This window comes from Grampus griseus (genome assembly GCF_964374135.1).
Source record: "Grampus griseus genome assembly, chromosome: 15".
Classification (NCBI taxonomy): domain Eukaryota; kingdom Metazoa; phylum Chordata; class Mammalia; order Artiodactyla; family Delphinidae; genus Grampus; species Grampus griseus.
The window spans coordinates 37,239,316-37,260,360 of record NC_139009.1 but is presented as its reverse complement, the minus strand read 5'-3'; the positions used below and the strand labels follow the sequence as shown (position 1 = coordinate 37,260,360).

The following is a 21,045-nucleotide window of genomic DNA, read 5'->3' as shown; positions in this document are numbered from 1 at the left end:
TCTCCTGGGATGGTCACTTACTTAGAAACAGCTGCCTGAACCAGAGAGAAAAATAGATAAATACAACCTTCTTCTTGGAGTGGGTCTGGAGGTCCATGCTTACATCTCCAGGTAGGCAGACGATGTTGCTGGTGGGGGTGGGAGAGGGGACTGAGAGGCGAGTACCTTCAGGATGACATAGCAAAGTCATGGGAGGGCTTTTGAAGTGATTGTAAGGGCTGAAAGGGTGATAAGTTAGTCCATCTCCTTAGGATGGCCTGAGGATGACAAATTGTAAAACTGCAATCATGCCCATAGCTCTTAAGAAACAGGGAGTTCTGGTTACTTGAAATTTCTGGTGTACTCTAGAGCATCCTTTTGGGTTTCAAACATTCTTGAAAATTCTATGCTGGAGAAGGAAGCGGAGGAGCCTAGCAGGAGCAGTGCAACATGAGTGGAGTGTGAGAAAGGAGCCCCAGCGTGAAGGAGGAACCTGGAGAGCTCAGAGTCACTGTGATGGCCATGAACGCTGGTTGAGTGGCAGGGAGGGTGCAAGCCAAGCATGGAGCCCCACTGGCTAGCCTGTGCTCCAGGCCCAGCCTCCAAGGAGCTCCCAGCCTCGCATGGGTTTCTAGGACTCCCAAGGCCTAAAGTTCTGAGCAGCCAGTCAGAAACTGAGTCCTGAAGAGGCTTGAATGGGTTGCAAGGAGATCCAGCATTTGCTTCTCTAGAAAGATGAAAACGAAGTGCTCCTGTGTTGCTTGCCCAACTGCTGGCACTCCAGGGCAGCTCCACACCCAGACAGCCCAGAGCAACACCCAGTCTGCTCAGGCGCCCTCCACGCCTCTGGCTGGCAGTCCCCGAAACAGAGGCCAGGCAGGGGTGGGCGTTGGGCATTGCCGATATGGTCATTTGCATCCTTTGTGCGTCTTCAAAGGGTAAGAGAAAAGCTGAAACCACATCTAGGTTTGGGAATGTGGAATCCCTAATGTCTAAAACGCAGTAAGCTTCACTAGTGCCACCCTGACACTCACCAAGGAGATAAAAATGTTCATCAGGACTGAGAAAGAAGATTTAACGTCATTGTATTTATTAGGTTCCGAAACAATACACATTCACATCCTTTTGAATACAGTACATTTGGCACAATAATGTTTACAATGAAATAACACTAATGAATGGCAAGAGATTAAAATTACATCCAGAAAGGGAAAAAAATGTACAAATAAAGCGTCACAATACAAAAAAAATCCCTAAAATTGAATACATTTTATATTTAGCCAGAATTATTTTGCACATAATTTAAAAAGAGGTAATTTTTTAGCCTTGTTTTTTTTTTTAAAGCAAGAATGCATTGTTTTTTCACCTTTGGAGGAAAAAAAAAATGTTTCCACTTCACAAAGTCCATTATGAGAGAACACAGGAGAACAGCTATCCTTCATATATTTTTTTGGCTTTTTTTTGCACTCCCGTCCCCCGTTTTTTCTTAAAAAAAAAAAAAAAAGTGAGTGAGCGACCTGGAAAGATTAGAAAGAACTGGCAGAAATGAAACAGTGTGTCTGCTTCCAAACTCTTGTGAAAGCTAAAATGAAACAATGACTACTCACGGAACACACAAGCCTTATTCTATAGACTACGTGGGATTTGAATCTGCCTGTGTGAGAACTTGATGAGCTCCAGCCCCAAACAGGAGGCATCCCAGCCAGCCCAGCTTTGGGGGCTGGAAGGGGGCATCTCTGGGCCAGGCAACCCGCTGAGTGGCTGCCTGGAGCTGCCTGGTGGAATGTATTATTATTTGACTTCCCAACAAAAATGCCAGTTGTCCTTTAGGAAGGTCCAGCCCCTGCTGACACGGGAATACCTTGGACAAGGCCAGTTGGCATTACAGTTAGAGTTTGCTTGGTGTTTCAAAGTCCATCAGGGTGAAGGAAGCAGAGGAGAAAACAGAGAGCAGTGGTGATGCATGAGTAAGATGGGCAGTATTGTCATGTCTTCCTAAAGAATGAGATGATGCCACCATGAAGATGTTTCTGTGCTTGTCCTCAACTCCAGAAGACAGTCTCTCCCCAGCACGTCAAGTTACCGCAGATCCATTAACCTACTGTTGTTCATCTCTTCACTGGTATGCCAAACACACAAACTGATACAGCATAATATTTGAAATTATCATAAGAACAGTTAATAATTACACCTGAGTTTTTAAAAAAATCAAAACAAAAGAGAACTGAATGGCATCACTAGTAACCAAGGCTACGTGACTAGCCAGATACACATATGGACACCAGCTAATGGGCCGCAGCTAGTCACTGACCAAACTTCGAAACCACCATCCAGAACATTCCTTTCTCTTTCCCATCTCTATCAGGGCATAACAGAGCGCAGGAGAACTATATGTGAGTTTACATCTTTTAAAATAAACCAAAATGAAATAAACAATACAAAGAACACCCCTCACCCCCCCGAGAAAAAAAAAGAAAGAAGGAAACACACCTTATCTCTCGGTAACTTGAACCAATACACTCAGAGAGTATTGCACCTGGACATTATTATAATTATTCTTTCATAGACTAAAGTTTTATAATATGCCTGAACATGCAGCAGTTGATACCTCTAAATTCAATGAATTAATTCCACAGGCCTTGCAGCAAACACTATATACAAAAGTCTCAAATGTACAAAAGGCAAAAAGCTTCATTAGTGCCACTTTGCCACTCACAAGTATATATATTTAGGGGCAGCTGGGAAATCCACGTGCAACAGTTGGAATGGATTCCATTCCCTGCTAAATCGGTTCAGTAAAATAGATAATCAAACGACCTCCAGGAAACATGTACACAAAGCCACAGAGAACCCTTGGAAATCAAAGAATGTAACACTGTTAGCATATCTACAGGAGGTAATGTCACATCCATTAAATAGTGTCCACATGAGTCGCCATTCCATGTCACACAGAAACAAAACTCCGAGCGCATCTTGCCACCCTGTCAGTTTTCAAATAAGTCGCTCTTCAATCTCCTGATACCCTCTGCATAACCCATGTTAAGCCTCATTCTGCATGTTCCAAAAGCAGATATTTCATATTTAACTTTACACATTTAATGTTTAAAAACCACAACACAGTAGTACTACCATTTGGGAGAAGTGCGCAAAAATTGCACACTGCTGCAGAAAATAAATAGAGTTGATGCTGGGGACTTAGGACGAAACTGGAAAGAGAATTTGGGAGGCGAGTTTTGCTAGAACCCCAAGGCCTCGGCCATCTCTGCGGTGGCCTTGGAGTTCAGGCAGAACTTGAATAACGAAGAGCACTACTAGTTTCCTTTTCTCTCAATTCACAGAGCCTCACGTGCCACGAAAGCATTAAGAGCATAAACCTTGGACGATGATTTATTAGCCCTTTAATATATACCTGTATTAACACTGGAATTTATATCTTTTGGCCAATTAGAAAGCAAATTTGATCATCTATTTTTCAAATGTTAATCGAGTTCAAAATCAAATTTCTTTTTCTACGGAGAGCGATTTCTTCCACGAGACACATGCTTACACAACTTTGGCATGCCCCGAAGCTAAAACCAAAGCAAGCGAGAATTAGCCATTCCAGAGCAAACCAACACAGGGAGCCAACCCGGGCATCTCCCAGCCTCTCTCCTTCCTGGGCATGCCTTGAGGGCGCCCATCTTTGGGCTGAAGAAGCACCAGTCTCTTCTACTGGATAGAATGGCAGATGGTGGCAGGCGGGGGGGACTGGAGGGATGAGAAGCAAGAGTTGTCAGGACTCTGCGTCCATGAGCAGAGCCAGAGTCTCGTTAGCTTTTTTTTGTTGGTTTTTTTTTTTCCTTTTCTTTTCAGTAAAAGGCCTGAAGTCGCTTCCCTGCCAGAAGCCCCCGTGGAGTGAAGCCAGGCTTGCCAACAGACCAGACTCGGCACTGGGTCCAGTGAACTGCTGACGCCACACGATTCTGCATTATTGGTGAGACAGGAACCAAGAGTGCCTTCTGGTCACCAGGTGGGAAGAGGGAGGAGCTGGCCTGGGGGGAGGGAATGCAATAAATAGAGGGTGGACAAGGGACTGGGGCTCCGGGGAGGAGAAGTAGTTCAAGACCGTCCGACGGGAAAATAGGAATCTTCCCAGGGCCCCTGCTTGCAGCATCACCGAACTCCACCTGGAGCGGCTTCTCAGGGCATCAGGTCTTCACCAAAGTAGGAGAAGCCTTTGAATTCCTCCTGGTTGATCTGCTTCACAATCGCTTCATCCACGAGCGTGAGTACCGGCTCTTCCCGGGTAAAGTCTTGGTCAAAATTATTGACGTCTCTTTTGGTTTTCTGTGGGAAGATAAGAGAAAGCACTGACTCCAGGCTGACCTTCCTCCCCAGGGCCCCCCGCAGGGAGTGGGCATCGCGCTGACCAGCCTCTCGCCAAAGCAGACCTCTAGCTACTGAGAGCAGACATCGAGCTGTTCCAATGAGGTAACGATGAATGGCCCCAGGACCGGGAGGTGATGGAGGACTTGGAGAGGAAGAATGAGTCCAGGTGAGAAGGAAGACGGGGTGAGAGGAATGATGGAAAAGCAGGGAAGTGGGATTCCCATAGACTGTGTGTGTGGGGTGGAGTGTGTGTGTGCATGTCTGTGTGTGTGTTGCGGACACTCCCCCTTCCAGCACCTGCCCTAACCCTCTGGCTCCACTGAGACCTCCCTTCCTGTGATCCAGGAAGTGAACTTGAATCTCCCTCCCACAAGGTCTCCAGTGGTCTTTCTTCCATAAAGGTAAACCCCCCATTACCTTGCCATGTCTGCTCCAGATGTCATCTTCTCTATAAGTAGGAGGATGCATGGGATGGGGGGTGGGACCGTCTTCTGGGAAGCCTCCCTTGCTCCTCACCTGCTATTCTGTGTTCCCACGTTATTTCTATTATTATACTCAAGACACTGACTTGCAGTGAATTGTTAATGCTTTTGTCCTGACCACGAGCTCCTTAAAGGCAGAAGCCTTGTCTGACTCAGCCTTGGGTCCCCAGCAGTCCCCTGCACTAAGCATCTACTGAATGAGTGAATACATCAGCAAGCCCACCACTGACTTCCCAGCTCAGAAAGACCCATCCCAGCTGGAGGTTCAAGTTACCAAAATTGGGCTTATGGTCTGTGGAGGGTGGAGGGCATCAATCAAACAAGTCCTGGGTTTTGGAGAAAATCAGCAAGTATGAATAATGCTCTCTGCCTTTGGGGGTTCACTGCTGAATCAGGAATCAGTATTCCTGTCTAGAACACAGTGCAATCATTAGAAAAACTTTCATGGAGTAGTCAGGGCCCGGCTGAGACTTGAAGCACGAGTTACAATCATGTCGGTAGAGACGGGAGGAAGGCACCTCGGCAGAGAGGAAGATGGTTAGGAAGATGGGAGCAAAGTTCTGCAGGACATCGTCTGGGAAGTGCTGCTTTACAGTTTACAGCATCTTCACGTTTATTTGCTCACTGATCCTTGCAACAGGCAGGTGTCATTATCCTGATTTTACAGATGTGGAAACCGTGGCTCACAAAGGTTTGGTGACTTGCCCAGAGTCACCCAGTGAGTTCAGAGCAGAGCCAGACTCAAATCCAGCTCTCAGCACGATGCCTCCCGTGGTGCAGAACGTCTGGAAAGCTGGGTACTGGAGACGTGGGAAGACACGGCAAGAGTCAAATTCAAACAGGAGACATTTAGGTCAAACCACTAGGCTGAAGCAAAGCCAGAACGACTTGCTGGTAAGCCAGCATGGTGGGAGAGGTCTGTGGGCTGGGGAGAGTGGTGACATGGTGAGGTGAGCTTGGCAGGGGAGTCTGTTTTCACATTTCCCCAGATTGAGATCTGAATCAGATGGACAGCACAGAGCGGAGATGAGCTAGTCTCTCCCATCTTTCAGCACCCATCAGTCCTGCTTGGCGTCTTCTCTCTGGCCTTGAGCTGCATAGTTCAGTAGGTCTCAGAGACCTTGGAGGGGAGACAAAAGGGGGACACAGAAAAGCCCAAGGGATGGAAACAGGACTTGCCGCAGCAGGATGTGTGTGTCGCCCCTTGAGATGGGAAAACCGAGGAGTGGCTTAGTCTTTTCTACAGGAGGGCTGGTCCCAGGCAAGAGGATGACGCGTTCTCCATCTCCAGTGTGTACAGAGCACGAGGAAAAGGGGGGCCCTCATGGAGAGGAACTCCAGAGGAGAACCACAGAGTCCAAACCCAAGTGACGCATGAGGGACGTGGGAGGGCAGGTGCCTGGGGAAAGGGTGTGGTGGCGCCTCTTCTGAAGATCCCTATCGAAGGAGGGATGGGTTCACTTTGATTGAAGAGGGGTTATAGAGTATGGGCCCGTGGTGCTGGGGGAGCAGCAGGATGGGGAAAAGGTGGCAGCAAGACTTTAAGACTTGGGAAGCACTGAGTATCATCCCAGAAGGCGACCAAGGGGCATCCTCAGTGGGGGCAGGAGGAGAGGGGGACCAGGGGCGGGAGTTGGTGAAGAAGATTGGCAAGGAATAGGGCAGGAGGGAAACTCAATTGGTAACACCACCAATGGTGGGCTACGCCCAGGTACTTTCAGGGGCAGGACCACCTCCTTCCTGGCTCCCTCTCACTGGTCACTAATGGGGGAGGGGAGCCAGTGTATAGAGAACCTCAGGAAACCTGTAAACACTCTGGCATTGGCTCCCCTGTTTAACTACTTGTGCTTCACCTTTCAATCGTTTGTGTCCATTAGTCATGGAAACTGGTTTCTTCTCCTGAGGTCAAATGAGCATAGTGACGGAGCTAGATTCCACAGGATGTCTGAATGTCCCAACTTGCTGACTGCTTACCAGGGAATCGGGCTCAGTCAATACAGCTAGGGACGTCATTCCCAGAGGCCCTCTAGCTCCATGGCGGGCTGGCTTGGGTAGCAATCTAGCTCAGCTCTGGGCTTTCCAGTGGTCCCAGAATCATCTGTGGCATTGGAGCGAGTGTGCCATTCTTCAAGAGCTCTATGGAAGAACGCACTTGGCTCACGCACCCCTTACGCAGCCCGGCCCAGGCCCTAGTTCCCTTGGAGACAGCTTAGGTGCATGTCAGTCACTCATTCCCAATTCAAATAACTAACAATTCCTGACTATTAATTAACCTTAGAGCCTTAGGGAGTTTTCCAAAGCAAGTATTTCTGAGAAACCCCATCCCCTGTTAATACCGTTGGAAGCAGCATAGCATCCTCAAGTTTAGAGAGGACTGGGGATTTTATCCTATACTCACTGGTCTTACTCTTTGGAAAGCTGCTGTCTCCCTTACAGAGTTGGCACGAGACTCCACTCCAGGGTTCTGATGGGCAAACTCCTAGAGACACTCCCTGTTTAACTCGATCTTTAGTCACCCCATGTGCCCCATGTGCCTCTCCTAATATCTAAATGCCTGATTCTCGGCCCCCACCGCACAGCCTGAGAGGTGACACTGGGACAGCGGAACAGCCTTCTAACTCTTCGCACCTCATCTCCTCCATTAAGTCTTTCCCACATCCTCTGACCCACACGGAAGGAAGGCTGAATGCAGGAGGAGAAAGAGCACTGGCTGACCTCCCATCCTGGTTAGATGACACTGTGAAGGTCACCTCTTTGAGCCTTGGTCTTTTCATCTGTAACAGGGGGGTGGTCACAGGTGCCCTACAGATTGCCTAGAGGACTAAATGAGATGCCAGATGTGGGGTGCCTTCGTGCAGACCCCAACACACAATGGGCACCCAACAAATGTGGGATCCTATCCTGCCTCCGAGTCTTAGCACCGTGTGCCGTGGCCATGGCTGTGTTCCCCAGCACAGCCCATGTGATCTGCCCATGGGTGCCGTGAGCTTCGTGAGGGCAGGGCCTGAGCCCACAGTTCTCTGGATGCTTTCAAATCCTGAACTAGTGCTGAGCCAGGGCCTGCCTGAACATCCCGTGCTTCCTCCAGCCACTGAGATTCTTCCAACGGTGGCTTACTGCTCTCGGAAAAAGCTCCAGTTTCTTACCCACTTCTAAGGCCCTCTGGGATCTTGTGCCTGTCCACTTGCCCAGCTTCATCTCCCGGGCCCGGGGGAACCACGAAGTCCTCTGGACTCACTGGCTTTGCTCCTGCAACCGAGTCTTTGTTCAGCTAGTCCTCGGCCCGGGGCACCCTCTCCCCTCCTTGCCTCCTGCCCCGTCTTCATCACCGAGCTGACTTCTGCTCACCTTCCCATCTTGGCTCAGATGCCCTGCTTTCAGGAAGCCTTCTCTGTCCCTCCAGGCCTCTTATGGGGGTTCTATCACCTCTCCTAACTCTCATCACGGCACTTACCACCCTGGGTGTCCGCCTCCTTTTGCAACTAATCTGTGCGCTCCTGGGGGCAGGGACTGGGTTGAACCCGCCATTCCATCCCCGGGATGGCGTACTGCCTGGCACGTAGAGAGCGCTCAAGAAATATCAGAGGAAAAAAATAATCGAATGCACGTCTCTTGCTGCTCCTTTATCTAGAGCCACTGAAGTGATCTGGGTTCAGAACCTGTGGCACTCTTGTGCCAGAGGGTGTTTTTGTTTGGAGAAGGTTGAGGTCTGACTCACAAAGAGCCTGGAGCAGGGCACCCCAGCCCATGGCTGCCCCATAGCACCCTGAGAGACAGGCAGGCTTAGGGCTGGTTAATGGGGTTTCCTCTCCCTGCAGTGGTCAGCCTGGGCCACTAGGGTTCCTTGACTGCTGGTCTGAGAAAGAAAAAGGATGAACCAGGGTTTGGGCAAATTCTACCAAGACAGATGGGCTAAGAGAAGTTTACGGACTTGGTGGGTATTTGCAGTTGGTGTCAGGGGAGAACAACATTCCTCTTCCCTTTGGCTTCGTTGAGAAGTGAGGTCTTGGATTTGAGGTCTGGGGCTGACCCTGCGGGGAGGGCACACTTCTGGCATCTGCAGCAGGGGAGTGAGGTAGAACTATGGAAACAGAGTTACAGGTCACTCCAGATGCCTCTGAGAAACTGCATTGGAGAGGCAAAGGTAGGGGACCCGCCTTTTAAATCGCCCTGAGGCCACTGAGGGCCGGAGGCTCAGCCGACTGTGGCAGTGTCTGGACCCCAGTGCGGACGTGGGCAGGCTGCCTGTATGCTCGCTTCCTGTCTGGCTGGCGCAATTCTTTCATAGCCCTCACTGAACTGAAGTCATAAATACAAGCGTTCAGAGGAGCCAGCGATTTCTGCTTCTGTCTTTATCTGATTACGAGATCAACAGATGACTTTGTTCTAAAGCACCGAGAAAACTCCCTGGTCTTACAGGCCGGGGCACAGGCCTGTAGTCACCGTGCTGGTCCCACACCACCTCTTCATCTGTGCTTGGCGTGACAGCAAGGCCATAGGCAGTAGACTGACCACAAGCTAGGGTCCCCGGACCCATGTGTGTGACCGCAACTTTCTGGGGAGACATGCTGTCTCCACGTGGTCTCCAAAAATCCAGCTTTCAGGTTCCACCTCCCTCTTGAGTCTCTGACCCCAGCCTCCCTCCTGCGGTCCCCCACGGCAGTCCCTGGAACATGCATTTGCTCCCTCCTTGTCATGTTTTTATGTGTGTCACGTTTTCCTCTCGTATCCCTCGAGGTACCTACTGCAAAGCAGGGCACACAGCAATCCCTTAATATTCATTTGCTCAAAATCCTCTTATTCGCGCAACAGTCAAACTCAAGATTCCTCTTAGCTCTGAAATGTCAATATTCTTATCTAAGCTCTTTCTTCTTTTAAATATCTTCAAAGAAAAAGGGAGAATTTAAATAACTAGAATGCTTGCTTAACATCAGTTAACTGGGTCTTTACATATACACATATATTCATCATACCCATATATTGACAAAGTACACGTGCATATGCTTATATACACACGCTCACCCATGACGTTAAATGAAATGAGAAACCAAGAATTGATCATACTTTTGGATTTTCCTTATATAGAAAACAGAGGAGACACATCGAGGGTTTGTCTAGGCTGCCAGTGGAAGCTTTCACAGCACCTCTCTTGCCATGGTGGTGCCCTACCATGTTTTAATCCATTTCCTTCTTAGAATGTGGTGGCCAGAACTGATGGCTCGATCCCTGACTCCGTGGTCTGAGCAATGCCAGGGGAAGTGGCATGACCCTCTACCCGGTGGAAACTCTCAAATTAAATCAATGCCTAAGACGGTGTCACTGTTCTATCATTTCTGAGGTAACTGTGATAAAACAGTGACGCTCTTACAGTTTTATCAACCCAATTTAACCTTGTTATGTATTGAACTGTGTCTCCCCCAAAAGCTATGTTGAAATCCTAACCACCAGCACCTCAGCCTTATTTGGAAATAAGGTCTTTGCAGATGTAAAGTGGGGCCTATCCAGTATGACTGGTGACCTTATAAGAAGGGGAAATTTGGACACAGAGGCAGACGCACACAGCGGGAGGACCGGATGAAGAGACACAGGGAGAACCCACACGAAGAGCAGAGTGATGCTACCACAAGCCAAGGAACATCTGGTGCCACCAGAAGCTGAAAGAGGCAAGGAAGGATTCCTCCCCTCCAGGTGTCAGGGGGAGCGCGGTTCTGCAGGTGCCCTGATCAAAGACTTTCGCATCCAGAACCGTGAGACAATACATCTCTGTTGTCGTAGACCACCCGGCGTGTGGAACTTTATGGTAGTCCTAGGAAACTAATACAAATCCCCAACTTCTGAAGTGGATTTTTTGCATCCAGATGTAACCTCTGACACTTAACCTTGATTTCTTCTTATGGTGGTACTTATTTCTAGGTTGTTAAGATTACCGTAAATAACGATTCTGTAATTTACCTCTCTGAATCTCAGTTTATTTACCAAGAAAGTGGGGATAATAAATCTACCTAGCGTGCTGAGGATTGCACGAGAGCATATAAGTAAACCTCGTGTAAGCTCTAAAGTCCTATATGAATGCCATTTTAATTCTGTCATCCATCTTTTCTGCCATACCCTTCAGATTTCTGTCATCCTAAAATCTGATTGGCATGCCTCCCATCTCTTTAACAAGATGCATATAAAAATACTATATAAGGGAAGTTCAGGCTCAGAGCCGTCTGACCTGCCCTCTGCAAAGAGCTCTCTCACAAAGCTGACCTACCCCGTCGCACCAGCACTTTGCGGGTATGGGTGTTAAATCCACTGTGAATCAACCGTCACTTTTTCCATCTTGTTCAGGAGGATGCTATCCAAGACTTTCAATTGTTTTGCTGGAATAAAGATACACAATGCCTGCAGCATTTCTCTCATCTATTGGTCTAGAGGTGAAGTTAATTGGCTCCAAGCAATTACCATTTTCCCCTAAGTGTCCACAAACTATCTTCTCATAAAACCTTCTAGAAACTTGCTTTAATCACATCCATCTCAGAGTATCCCAAACCTCATTTTCCCTCTTTCTGAATACTGGGAGACTGTTTGCCCATGTCCCACCATTTGGTACCACTGCTCTATTCCATCAAATCCAAATAACCAAACAGTGGGCACGGCTGATTCTTCACTAACCTGAGAGATAACTCACCTGGGCCTGGCACAGCGGCTTTCAAACTCGGCCGTACAACAGAACCACCGTGGAACTTTAAATGAGAGTGATGCTACACCCACCCCAGAGACTCAGTGTAACTGCTCCAGGATCTGGCCTGGGTGAGTTATAGCTCCCAGGTGACTTCATTAGATATAATTCATTAGTTCACGTCTCTTGGGTTTCAGTTCACCCAAGAGTGGTTTTTGCCCTAATCTTTGAACTTTGAAGATATTTCTCTTTGGGGGAAAGTTAGAGGCAAAATAACAGCCTTGTTATTTGTCATTGTTTTCAGTCAGTGGTTCTCTATCCTGCCTGTGTATCAGAAACAAACATGCATCTATATGGACACCTGGGCCTCAACACACACCTCGTGAACTGGAATGTCCAGGGGGTGGGGCCCAGACCTCTGTAATTTTTTTTTTTTTGCGGTACACGGGCCTCTCACTGTTGTGGCCTCTCCCGTTGTGGAGCACAGGCTCCGGACGCGCAGGTTCAGCGGCCATGGTTCACAGGCCCAGCCGCTCTGCGGCATGTGGGATCCTCCCGGACCGGGGCACGAACCCGTGTCCCCTGCATCGGCAGGCAGACTCTCAACCACTGCGCTACCAGGGAAGCCCTATATTTTTTTTTATAGCTCCGTGAGTGATTCTGATGTGCAGCCTTGCTGAGTCCCTCTGTGTAAAGGAGCAGTGGATCTCTTTCTTCCTTCTTTTTCTTAGCAGTTTCAAAGGGACTTTTTGTAGTCTGAAAGCCTATTTGTTCTGGATTCAGCTTCCCCTCAGGGTCACACAATATACTGGTATTCCTTCTGAATTTCATGCCATTCCTTAGCTATTTTATATCGGTCTTCATAAAATCAGGATACCCAAGAGCTCACTGGCAAACCACACTGGTTTCTTTAGATGTCGCCCTCCGAGAGGCAGCGTAGCCTAGTGGTTTAGCATGCACGCTAAACTTTGTGGCCTTGGGCAAATCAGGAATTCTCTCTTGTGCCTCAGTTTCCTCATCTGTAAAATGGGGATATTAGTAGTCCTCCCCATATACTTGTTATAAGGATTAAGTGAAATAATACATTTAAGTGATGAGAACATTACACAGCAGAGAGTAAATGTAAATTATTAGCATTGCTTCTTTGTCAATATTGATCACAACAGTACGGTTAGAACAAAGAGCGTTGTCTTTGGGATGATCCCTGATCTCAGTTCACAGAATAATCACTGTATCACCGGGGTGACCTGTGTGCTTTCATCTCCTGTGTACTCCAAATACTAGGACTAACGAGTCTTCTCTCAAAAGCTAAGAGCCAGAATTGTGACCCACCCAAAAGGACGTTCCTGATCCTTTTATTGCCTTCCTAACCTTGTTTGTCTTTCCTCATTTTCACTGCCATTACATTTACAGTATGTTCTTTGTATATCCTAGTGGGCTGTCTTTAAACTTTCTGGCATAAAGCAAGATAAGAAAAACAAAAAGGAAGAAAGAAGATGAATTTTACTTTTAGCAGTGCTGGCTATGACATCATTTCTTCTTGTCTCTGTAATGAGCCAGAGGGTGTGTGTGTGTCCACAAGAAGCTGCAGAGCTGGTGGCAAAGTGGGCAGCACATGCCTCAGCAGCTGGTGTGTTCCTTCAGGGACACAGACCCAGGGTTCCTAGGTCTCCTGAATTCCCAACAAATACCCCAGACACATTTTCATGTTACATCTCCTAATGTTTGCCAACGAATTCAATTAAAAATAGAGCAGCCTGGTTGAATGGGTTGCACGGCCCTCCAGCTTGTGGCCTCTATTTAGTAAAGCTGTTTCCACCTTTTAGGGAAAAAGAAAATCAAGACCCATTTGCTTTTTAGGCACAAATGATTAGCTTCATGACATGTAAAAATGGGAAGCCACTTGGTTCCTGGCCATTCCCTGGTCCACAGGAGAGAATCATGGCAGCAGGCTGGCCTCTGCTACTAGCATACAGAGATGGGGAGCCACCCAAGCCTCAGGTCGAATGCCCCCTCCCCCATAATCTGGTCCACCACCTCATCTAAACCATGTCTGAGGGAAAGCCGCTTCACTCCTGAGGCAGTCTGCATATGTAAATGTATTTTTTTTTTTTTTTTTTTTGCGGTACGTGGGCCTCTCACTGTTGTGGCCTCTCCCGTTGCGGAGCACAGGCTCCAGACGCGCAGGCTCAGTGGCCATGGCTGACGGGCTCAGCCGCTCCGTGGCATGTGGGATCTTCCCGGACCGGGGCACGAACCCGTGTCCCCTGCATCGGCAGGCGGACTCCCAACCACTGCGCCACCAGGGAAGCCCGTAAATGTATTTTTTAAATGGACTAAGTCCCTCAGACCAAGAGGCATTCTGAACTACCAACTACAGCTGAATTCTGTCAAATCCACTGCTTGATGGAATTCAACTATTCCCCGTCTCTCCTTTTCCCTCGTAACTGTTTCCCAGATTATTAAAAAATCCACAGTTTTACAAATTCCATTTGAAGAGTTGCTTTGGAAACTCCTATTAGCTACCACTAACCTCCTCCCTCACACCTAGAAATACTTCAGGGATCAAAGGAGTTCAGCCAACTACAATTTGTCTGTACATCAGTGGTTTACAGGAGTCTGCAGACTCAGCCCTCTGGGATCTCCTTTACAGGGGAGGGCAGGTATCCCTGTTCTAAAGAAGCTGTTACCACACTTGGAACATCTGTTATGGTGCTTTTTAAACAAAATTTGGGGGCTTCTACCTGAAGGTTCGTTTGGAAGGCAGGGCCAGCTTAGAAACCTACAGAAGCTTGAAAGGGGAATCCAAGATACAACTCCCTGTATCCCCTGCTCCCACAGAAGCAGGGAATGTGGTCCCTGATAAAGTGGGGAGCTTGTTGAGGTGATTTTCAAAGCTGCTTCTACCTGTGTATTCCATGGCTCAATCATTTGAAGTAAAACTAAAATATTTCAAACAAGACTTCCTGACCTGGGTTCCCACTCTTAGAGCATGGATGGCACGTTGTCTGTGAAAGGCCAGCTAGTAAATATCTTAGGCTTGGTGGGCCATGGGGTCTCTGTCACAACCACTCCCCTCTGCCGTGTGGCACGAAGCAGCCCTAGGCAAAGTGTCAGTGACTGCGAGTGGCTGCGTCCCAGTCACACTTTATTTATGGACGCAGATATTCGAACTTCTTATAATGGTCAAGTGTCACCATTCTTCCTCAACCACTGAAGAAAAAAGTAAAACCCATTCTTAGCCTGAGGGCTGCACAAAAAGAGGCAGTAGGTTGGACTTGGCCGGTGGGTCAGAGTTTGCCGACCCCTGTACTAGACGAGGGACGTCAGGGCTTCCGGGAACCTCGTGAAATACAATCCAGTGTGTTGTACGTATGGGCACTTTTGGGTTTTCCTGGAGAGAGTTCACTGCAGCAGATTCTGGAAGGGGTGGCAACTTCACTGCTAAGTTAGGAATCACAGATTTCAAAGTTTCCCCTCAAACAAGGCCTGAAATTCTCTGTGGAACAATAACTCTGAGGAATCCACAGAGAGCAGAAAGCCCTGAGAAGCAGTCTCAGGACCGTAAATGTCTCCTTTCGCTCAAGTCCCTCGTACCATGGAGGCCCCCCACATGGGGCGTTGCCTTGGGCCTGTGTGGTGCTCCATGGGAAGGCTGAAGGGTCCCTATGAAAATGGTTGGGAAAAGTCCCCCGGACGCAGGCTCTCTGTCCAAGGCTATTTCAAGACCAGGTGGAACCGTTTGTCTCGTAGCTTTGGCCTCACAGACACAGCATTTCTTCATTCCTTTTAGGGAAGGAGACATTTCTGGGCAGTTCTGAAGGGCGGTGCTGACACCTGCCTCCTGAAACCCTCCCAGGCCTGCCCAGGTCCACACGTGGACACACCTTTGGCTGTGACTATCTGCTGTTAAAACTTGGTAAAAAAGTATAAAGCATACATGTCAGTCAAGATTCATTTTGGGCCGTGTGGTCAAGGACGCACCCTCATAGTCTACGGCACTCACTGGCCCTTGACGACGTTCAGTTTGGAGTTTTAAATGGCCTAGAGGTGTCTCCAAGTGCCCCAAGAATACTGGCTCCCTGGCAAGGCAAGTAGCATCTCGGGGCCACCTGCATCTTCTGTCGCTCGCAGTACCCAGCTCACAGCCGGGCCTTAACTAAGTGGACCCCGCTGAGTCCCCAGGTGACAGCCCAGAGCAAGAGCTCTTCTCACACAGGGGAGCCCGCTCCCTCCAAGACAAGACATGAGAAGAAAGGAATGCCCGTTTCCCTCTCAAATGCTGCAAAGGAGCTCGGAAACCATTCCTGAGGCCACAAGGCCTCCATCCTGCTGCTAATAAGAAGGGTCTGGAACTGCTATGTGGGAAAGAAATGCCCCTTCCTAGAGAACTAGCCCCAACCCAGGCTGGTCCCCCTCACATACCTTGATCGCCCTGTGCCTCTCTTTCCTTGCCCTCCTTGTAACTGGGGCTAAAAAGTGACTTACTCAGTAACTGTCTCCTGCACAGGCTAGAGGCCCTGCTCGGGGGCCTGCCGTGTACTTCCAGCAGCAGCACGGCTCAGTCCCTCCATGTGGACAACATAATAAAGCTCAGGGATGGAGACCTGCCTGATGCATTTAACCTCACAGCTACCCCAACTCCCACTGCAAAGACTAGCAAGCAGCTGGCCCAAGGTGGGGCCGCCCGGGGTGGAGCCAGGGTTGGATTCAGCCTGTTCTGACCCCGGGCCGGGCCCCTGGTGTGTGCCGTCCTGCCTCCCGCTGAGAGGCGTCAAGGCGGTCACCTGTGCAAAAGGGCTGAAGCGCCGAGCCCAGCCCGGGCGGCCAGCCACCGGCTTCCACCAATAAACCAACCAACCGACCAACCAATCAGCCAACAAGCAAACAACTGCCCTCCGCCCTGCATCCCTCAAAATGCACGAGGCTGCCGTCCCCACTAGGCCCTCGGGGGTCATTTCTTAGGGGGGAAGGGGAAGACAGCCCTTCGAAATTCTTCGCTATGACCAAGAGTAAGAAATACATGTTATATATGACCTAGTGGCCATCACCTCATTCCACCGTCCCCAAGAAGAGATGCAGCTGCTACACTTTACCCTCACCGGATGTGATGCAGTCTGTGTTCTAGCCTCTCTACTTTGTTCTTTTCTTTCCTTTTCTCTTCTTCTCTACTCGACCCAATTCTACCCTATCCTAGTCTTCATGAAAAATGTTTTCTGCACCTGACCCACTAAATTGAGTTTACAACCCACTGATGGGTAGACCTGGAAGGAGGGCAGAGGGGCACCGAGCAGGGACGTCTGGAGCTGACAATGTGTAGAAAATACAATGTCGCTCTGCAGGAATAAGAAGCCTTAGGAGGAGACGGCACCCTGCCTGCTGCGGCCTGCCCAAGGCCTGAGCCCCTTGCCAGGCTCCGCAGCGAGCTGGCCCCACGCAGTGGGACGTGCAGCGGCAGGCCCCGTGGCTGCTCCTGCTGCAAGTGGGCAGACGCACAGCGGCAAAGCCAGCCCCGCTCTGCCTCTAACCGGGGCCCTTTTTCATTTATCATCGACCTTTCACATCAGTGTCATTGTTGACAGCTGTTGAGTTTAGCCACTCTAGGGATGCTTTTGGGTACTCAGAGAAGAAACTTTCCAATCAGTCCTGGCGAAAGCCCTGATCCTGCACTCGACAATCCCCCACTCCAATCCCCCGCCCCGTATTTATGAACATGTCCTGGATGGAGATCAAGCTCTCTTGGCCTGGGACATATGGTTGCTCTGCCTACTGGCTTTGAAACGGGAACTGTAAACACGCTAATAGATGCCTCTCAAATCACGATGAGGTCACCCACCTTCTCTTACCATTCAACAATTTCAGGTTTCCTAATGCAGGATCTTATCACCCCAAATTCCCAGGCACATACTGGCATAGCTCTTGGGCCATAAAAGGTGAGAAGAGAATTTTGAGATGGAACTAAGAGAGAAACATTCTCTGGAAAAACACTGTAGATCTATAGAATTCATTCATTCATTCCACACAGATATATGAATTACTACTATGTGCCAGGAGTTTTTGCTGAGGACGCAGCTGTGAACGAAACAGAAACACATCCCTCCCCTAACACATTAAGCAGAGCCTGCTAGTAGTCTTTGCAGTTGGGTGATGGGCACATGGGGATTCCACTTGTCTCGCTACTTTTGTACATGCTTGAAATTTTCCATAATAAAAAGGTAAAAATATAAGTCTCAAACACGTGATGCTGAGTGAAAGAAGCCAGACACAAAAGAGTGCATACAACATGACTCCATATACGTGAAACTCTAGGAAACAGAAATCTCCTTTCCAGGGACAGAAAGCAGATCAGGGGCTGCCGGGGGCAGAGGCACCTGGGAACTGCTTGGCTATAGAGATGTTCTTTTTTTTTTTAAGAAGATGTTGGGGGTAGGAGTTTATTAATTAATTTATTTATTTTTGCTGTGTTGGGTCTTCGTTTCTGTGCGAGGGCTTTCTCTAGTTGTGGCAAGTGGGGGCCACTCTTCATCGCGGTGCGCGGGCCTCTCACTATGGAGGTCTCTCTTGGTGCGGAGCACAGGCTCCAGACGCGCAGGCTCAGTAGTTGTGGCTCACGGGCCTAGTTGCTCCGTGGCATGTGGGATCCTCCCGGACCAGGGCTCGAACCCGTGTCCCCTGCATTAGCAGGCAGATTCTCAACCACTGCGCCACCAGGGAAGCCCTAGAGATGTTCTTTACATTCATGAGCCGGTGGTTACATAGGTTTGTTAAAATGAATCAAAATGGACACCTTAGGGCTTCCCTGGTGGCGCGGTGGTTGAGAGTCCGCCTGCCGATGCAGGGGACACGGGTTCGTGCCCCGGTCCGGGAAGATCCCACATGCCGCGGAGCGGCTGGGCCCGTGAGCCATGGCCGCTGAGCCTGCGCGTCCAGAGCCTGTGCTCCGCAATGTGAGAGGCCACAACAGTGAGAGGCCCGCGTACCCCAAAATAAATTAAAAAAAATGGACACTTTAAACAGGTAACTTTTCAGCTCTGTAAATGTTATTATAATAAAGTTGATTCAAAACCTGCAAACATCCCTGCCCTCATGGAGCACGTTTACACAGGGTGCCTGGGGCTGGGACAAACCTTAGGGACAATGCAAGTCCCTCACTTTACAGGAAAGGAGCAGAGAGATTCAGCGCCTTGTTCAGGGTTTCACAGGCTCTCACAGCAGGGACCTGGACCCAGCCCCGTCCAGTGTTTTCCTCTTAGCTCACTGCCTGTGATACAGAGTCGGGGCTAAGTTCTGAAAGCTCCTGTTTTGGGGTGAAGTATTCTGGATCATTCAGTGCAACACCCACATCCTAGGTACCTGGGTACCTGTAGCCTGAATCTGCCACACCTCCCCAGGAGGACCATCAATCCTGTCGTTTCCAACACTAGGGGAGGCGCCAGTTGCTTGCGGGGAGAAGGAAGGAGCGGCTGAAGCTCCCAGTCAAGGTCTGGTTTATTTTCTAAGTCATCTCAGCTGACAATCCCCACTCCAGTCTTATCTGCTCATCTCCCTACTTCAGGCAATGATCTTATTTCACTGTCCCCATCATTCTGGACCCTCCTCCACACCTAGCTGGGCTCACACACCTGAAATACTCCACTGACATCCAAGCTCTGTGCTCAAGAAAACCCCTTTGGGGGTGGAGTAGGTCTCAGAAAGGAGGGACCCGAATAACATGCAGGCTCAAAAAGATGCAGGCCTGTGAGCCAGGTCTTCTCTCTTTGAAGAGCTGAGGTTGATGAACAACCTTAACGAAGCTTCACTAACCCAATGTGTGTTTGCTAGAGCCTGGAACTCTAGAATAACATCTGAGCGTCAAGCTGAGGCCAAGTCCAATTCTGTTATCACCCCTTATCCCAGCACAAACAATGGGGAGTAAACAGGGCACTGATCCCCCGAGATGCAAAACTGGGTTTCCAAGAGCTTCCCTCCGCTATGACAGATGCAGCCCTGGAGTTTCAAGGTCCTGGACTTGTAGGCTGGTGTGGACGGGGGAACCCTGTCAGGTGGCAAAATGTCCCTTGGTGCCTACACCCTTCAAAGAGCAAATGCTGGCTTGAGGGCTGGAGGACGCAGCCCCTCCATGGGAAAAGCTTGAGATTCTATCTGCTTTTACTTTGACTCACATTATCCAGCCTCTGACCGCTATGCCCCCCCGCCCCCCGGCTGCAGAACCACCCTATAGCCTTCTCTGCAGAGGCAGGCAGGAGGGCACTGCTCAGCCAGCTACGTGGCCCTTCTGGACAAGATCTTCTATGAGACCTCGGGTGGGAAGTGGGTCCTGTGACCCACAGAGGCCTGACTGGGGAGGCCATCTTCTTCGTGCCATCTCTCCCGTTCCGTCCTCTAACCTCGACAGGCAAGCCTCAAGACTCCCCACCCAGAGTCAAATCCTGAATTTCATCCCATTGCCTGGTATTCTTCAAGTACTTCGTGTTCAGTATCTCCTCCTGCCATCTAAGCTCCTCACGTCACGCGGTGACTTGAACGTGTTTGTGTTCGTAGGGGATTCTTTTCTATGTTTACCTCCCCCTCCAGGCCTTCCCAGAAGGCACGGAGCACATGCTCACTAAATACCCATTAAGAAGAGCTGATCTGAATCCTGCTTTTTTCCCTTTTCCCTTTCATGCCTTGTCCCGTGTAGTTCTCTCTTCTTAACCCTTCCTGGCTTTCTCTGCCAAGATCCAGCAACTCTCGAGAACCTTCTCCGATGGCCCCTGCTCTCCCCACTTTCAGTCACGCACAGCCTAGTGGGTCCCATGCTCCCAGGCAGGATGTGTGTGTTACCTTAAGTGTCCATGGGGCAGGGAGGAGATTAAATTCCATATACACTAGTTTGGTGAATCCATGAAGGCGAATCCCAACCTCACAGCTATTAAGTCATAAATAAAAACTTTGGAGCTTATGGAAATGCCCAGCCTAGGGCTCAGATCCCTCCCCTGGGGTGGGTGCTGGGAGGACCAAAGCAAAGCACAGGTGGGCCCTCCAGCCCTCGGCCACAGAGACGCTCCGCAGTCAGAATTCCCTGATGGAGTAATCCCTTGTGTAGAGTCAAGGACGCCCCACTGAGGCTGCTTAGCTTAGAAATACTTGGGAAGCTGTGACTGCTACCATTTCAGGGCTGGGGCACTGAGAGCCACACAGCCCTGCTCAGCAAAAACACTGCCGAGACCAAAGGCAAGGAGAGTAAAGCTGGCGAGCACGTTCACAGAATAAAAGTTGGGGAACCTCGAGGGTCTTCCAAGGGGCAAAGGACTGGGAATATTGGCACCTGGGGTGAGTACCTGTCCTGCAGCGCCTCCTTTCTAGTACCCTCCCAGCTCAGACCAGTGGCTGTGCCACAGTTAAGCCCAGGAGGCTCTCGGGCAGCGTCTGAACTGTGTTCTCTGCCCGTCTCTGCCTTTCTGCCCCGTAATGGACGGCTGTTGCCCTGAGCACAGGGTGTCATCCCTCATCTGAACTCCTGGCCCCTCCACCCCTTTGGGACAGAAATACTGTCCAGACCGGCCTCCCTCA

General features: G+C 49.6%; 1 protein-coding gene across 1 annotated transcript in view; it reads right to left on the bottom strand.

The window, feature by feature from the left end:
• Positions 1-1,126: 1,126 nt before the first annotated feature.
• The window catches only part of PRKCE (protein kinase C epsilon), a gene marked incomplete at its 5' end in the record, with an annotated part of 508,578 nt that continues 488,659 nt past the window's right edge, over positions 1,127-21,045 (bottom strand). Inside the window, one exon of the mRNA XM_082672441.1 lies at positions 1,127-4,305. Coding sequence (XP_082528567.1) covers positions 4,159-4,305 — 147 coding nt within the window. The 3' untranslated portion in view covers positions 1,127-4,158. The remainder of the gene's footprint in view (positions 4,306-21,045) is intronic.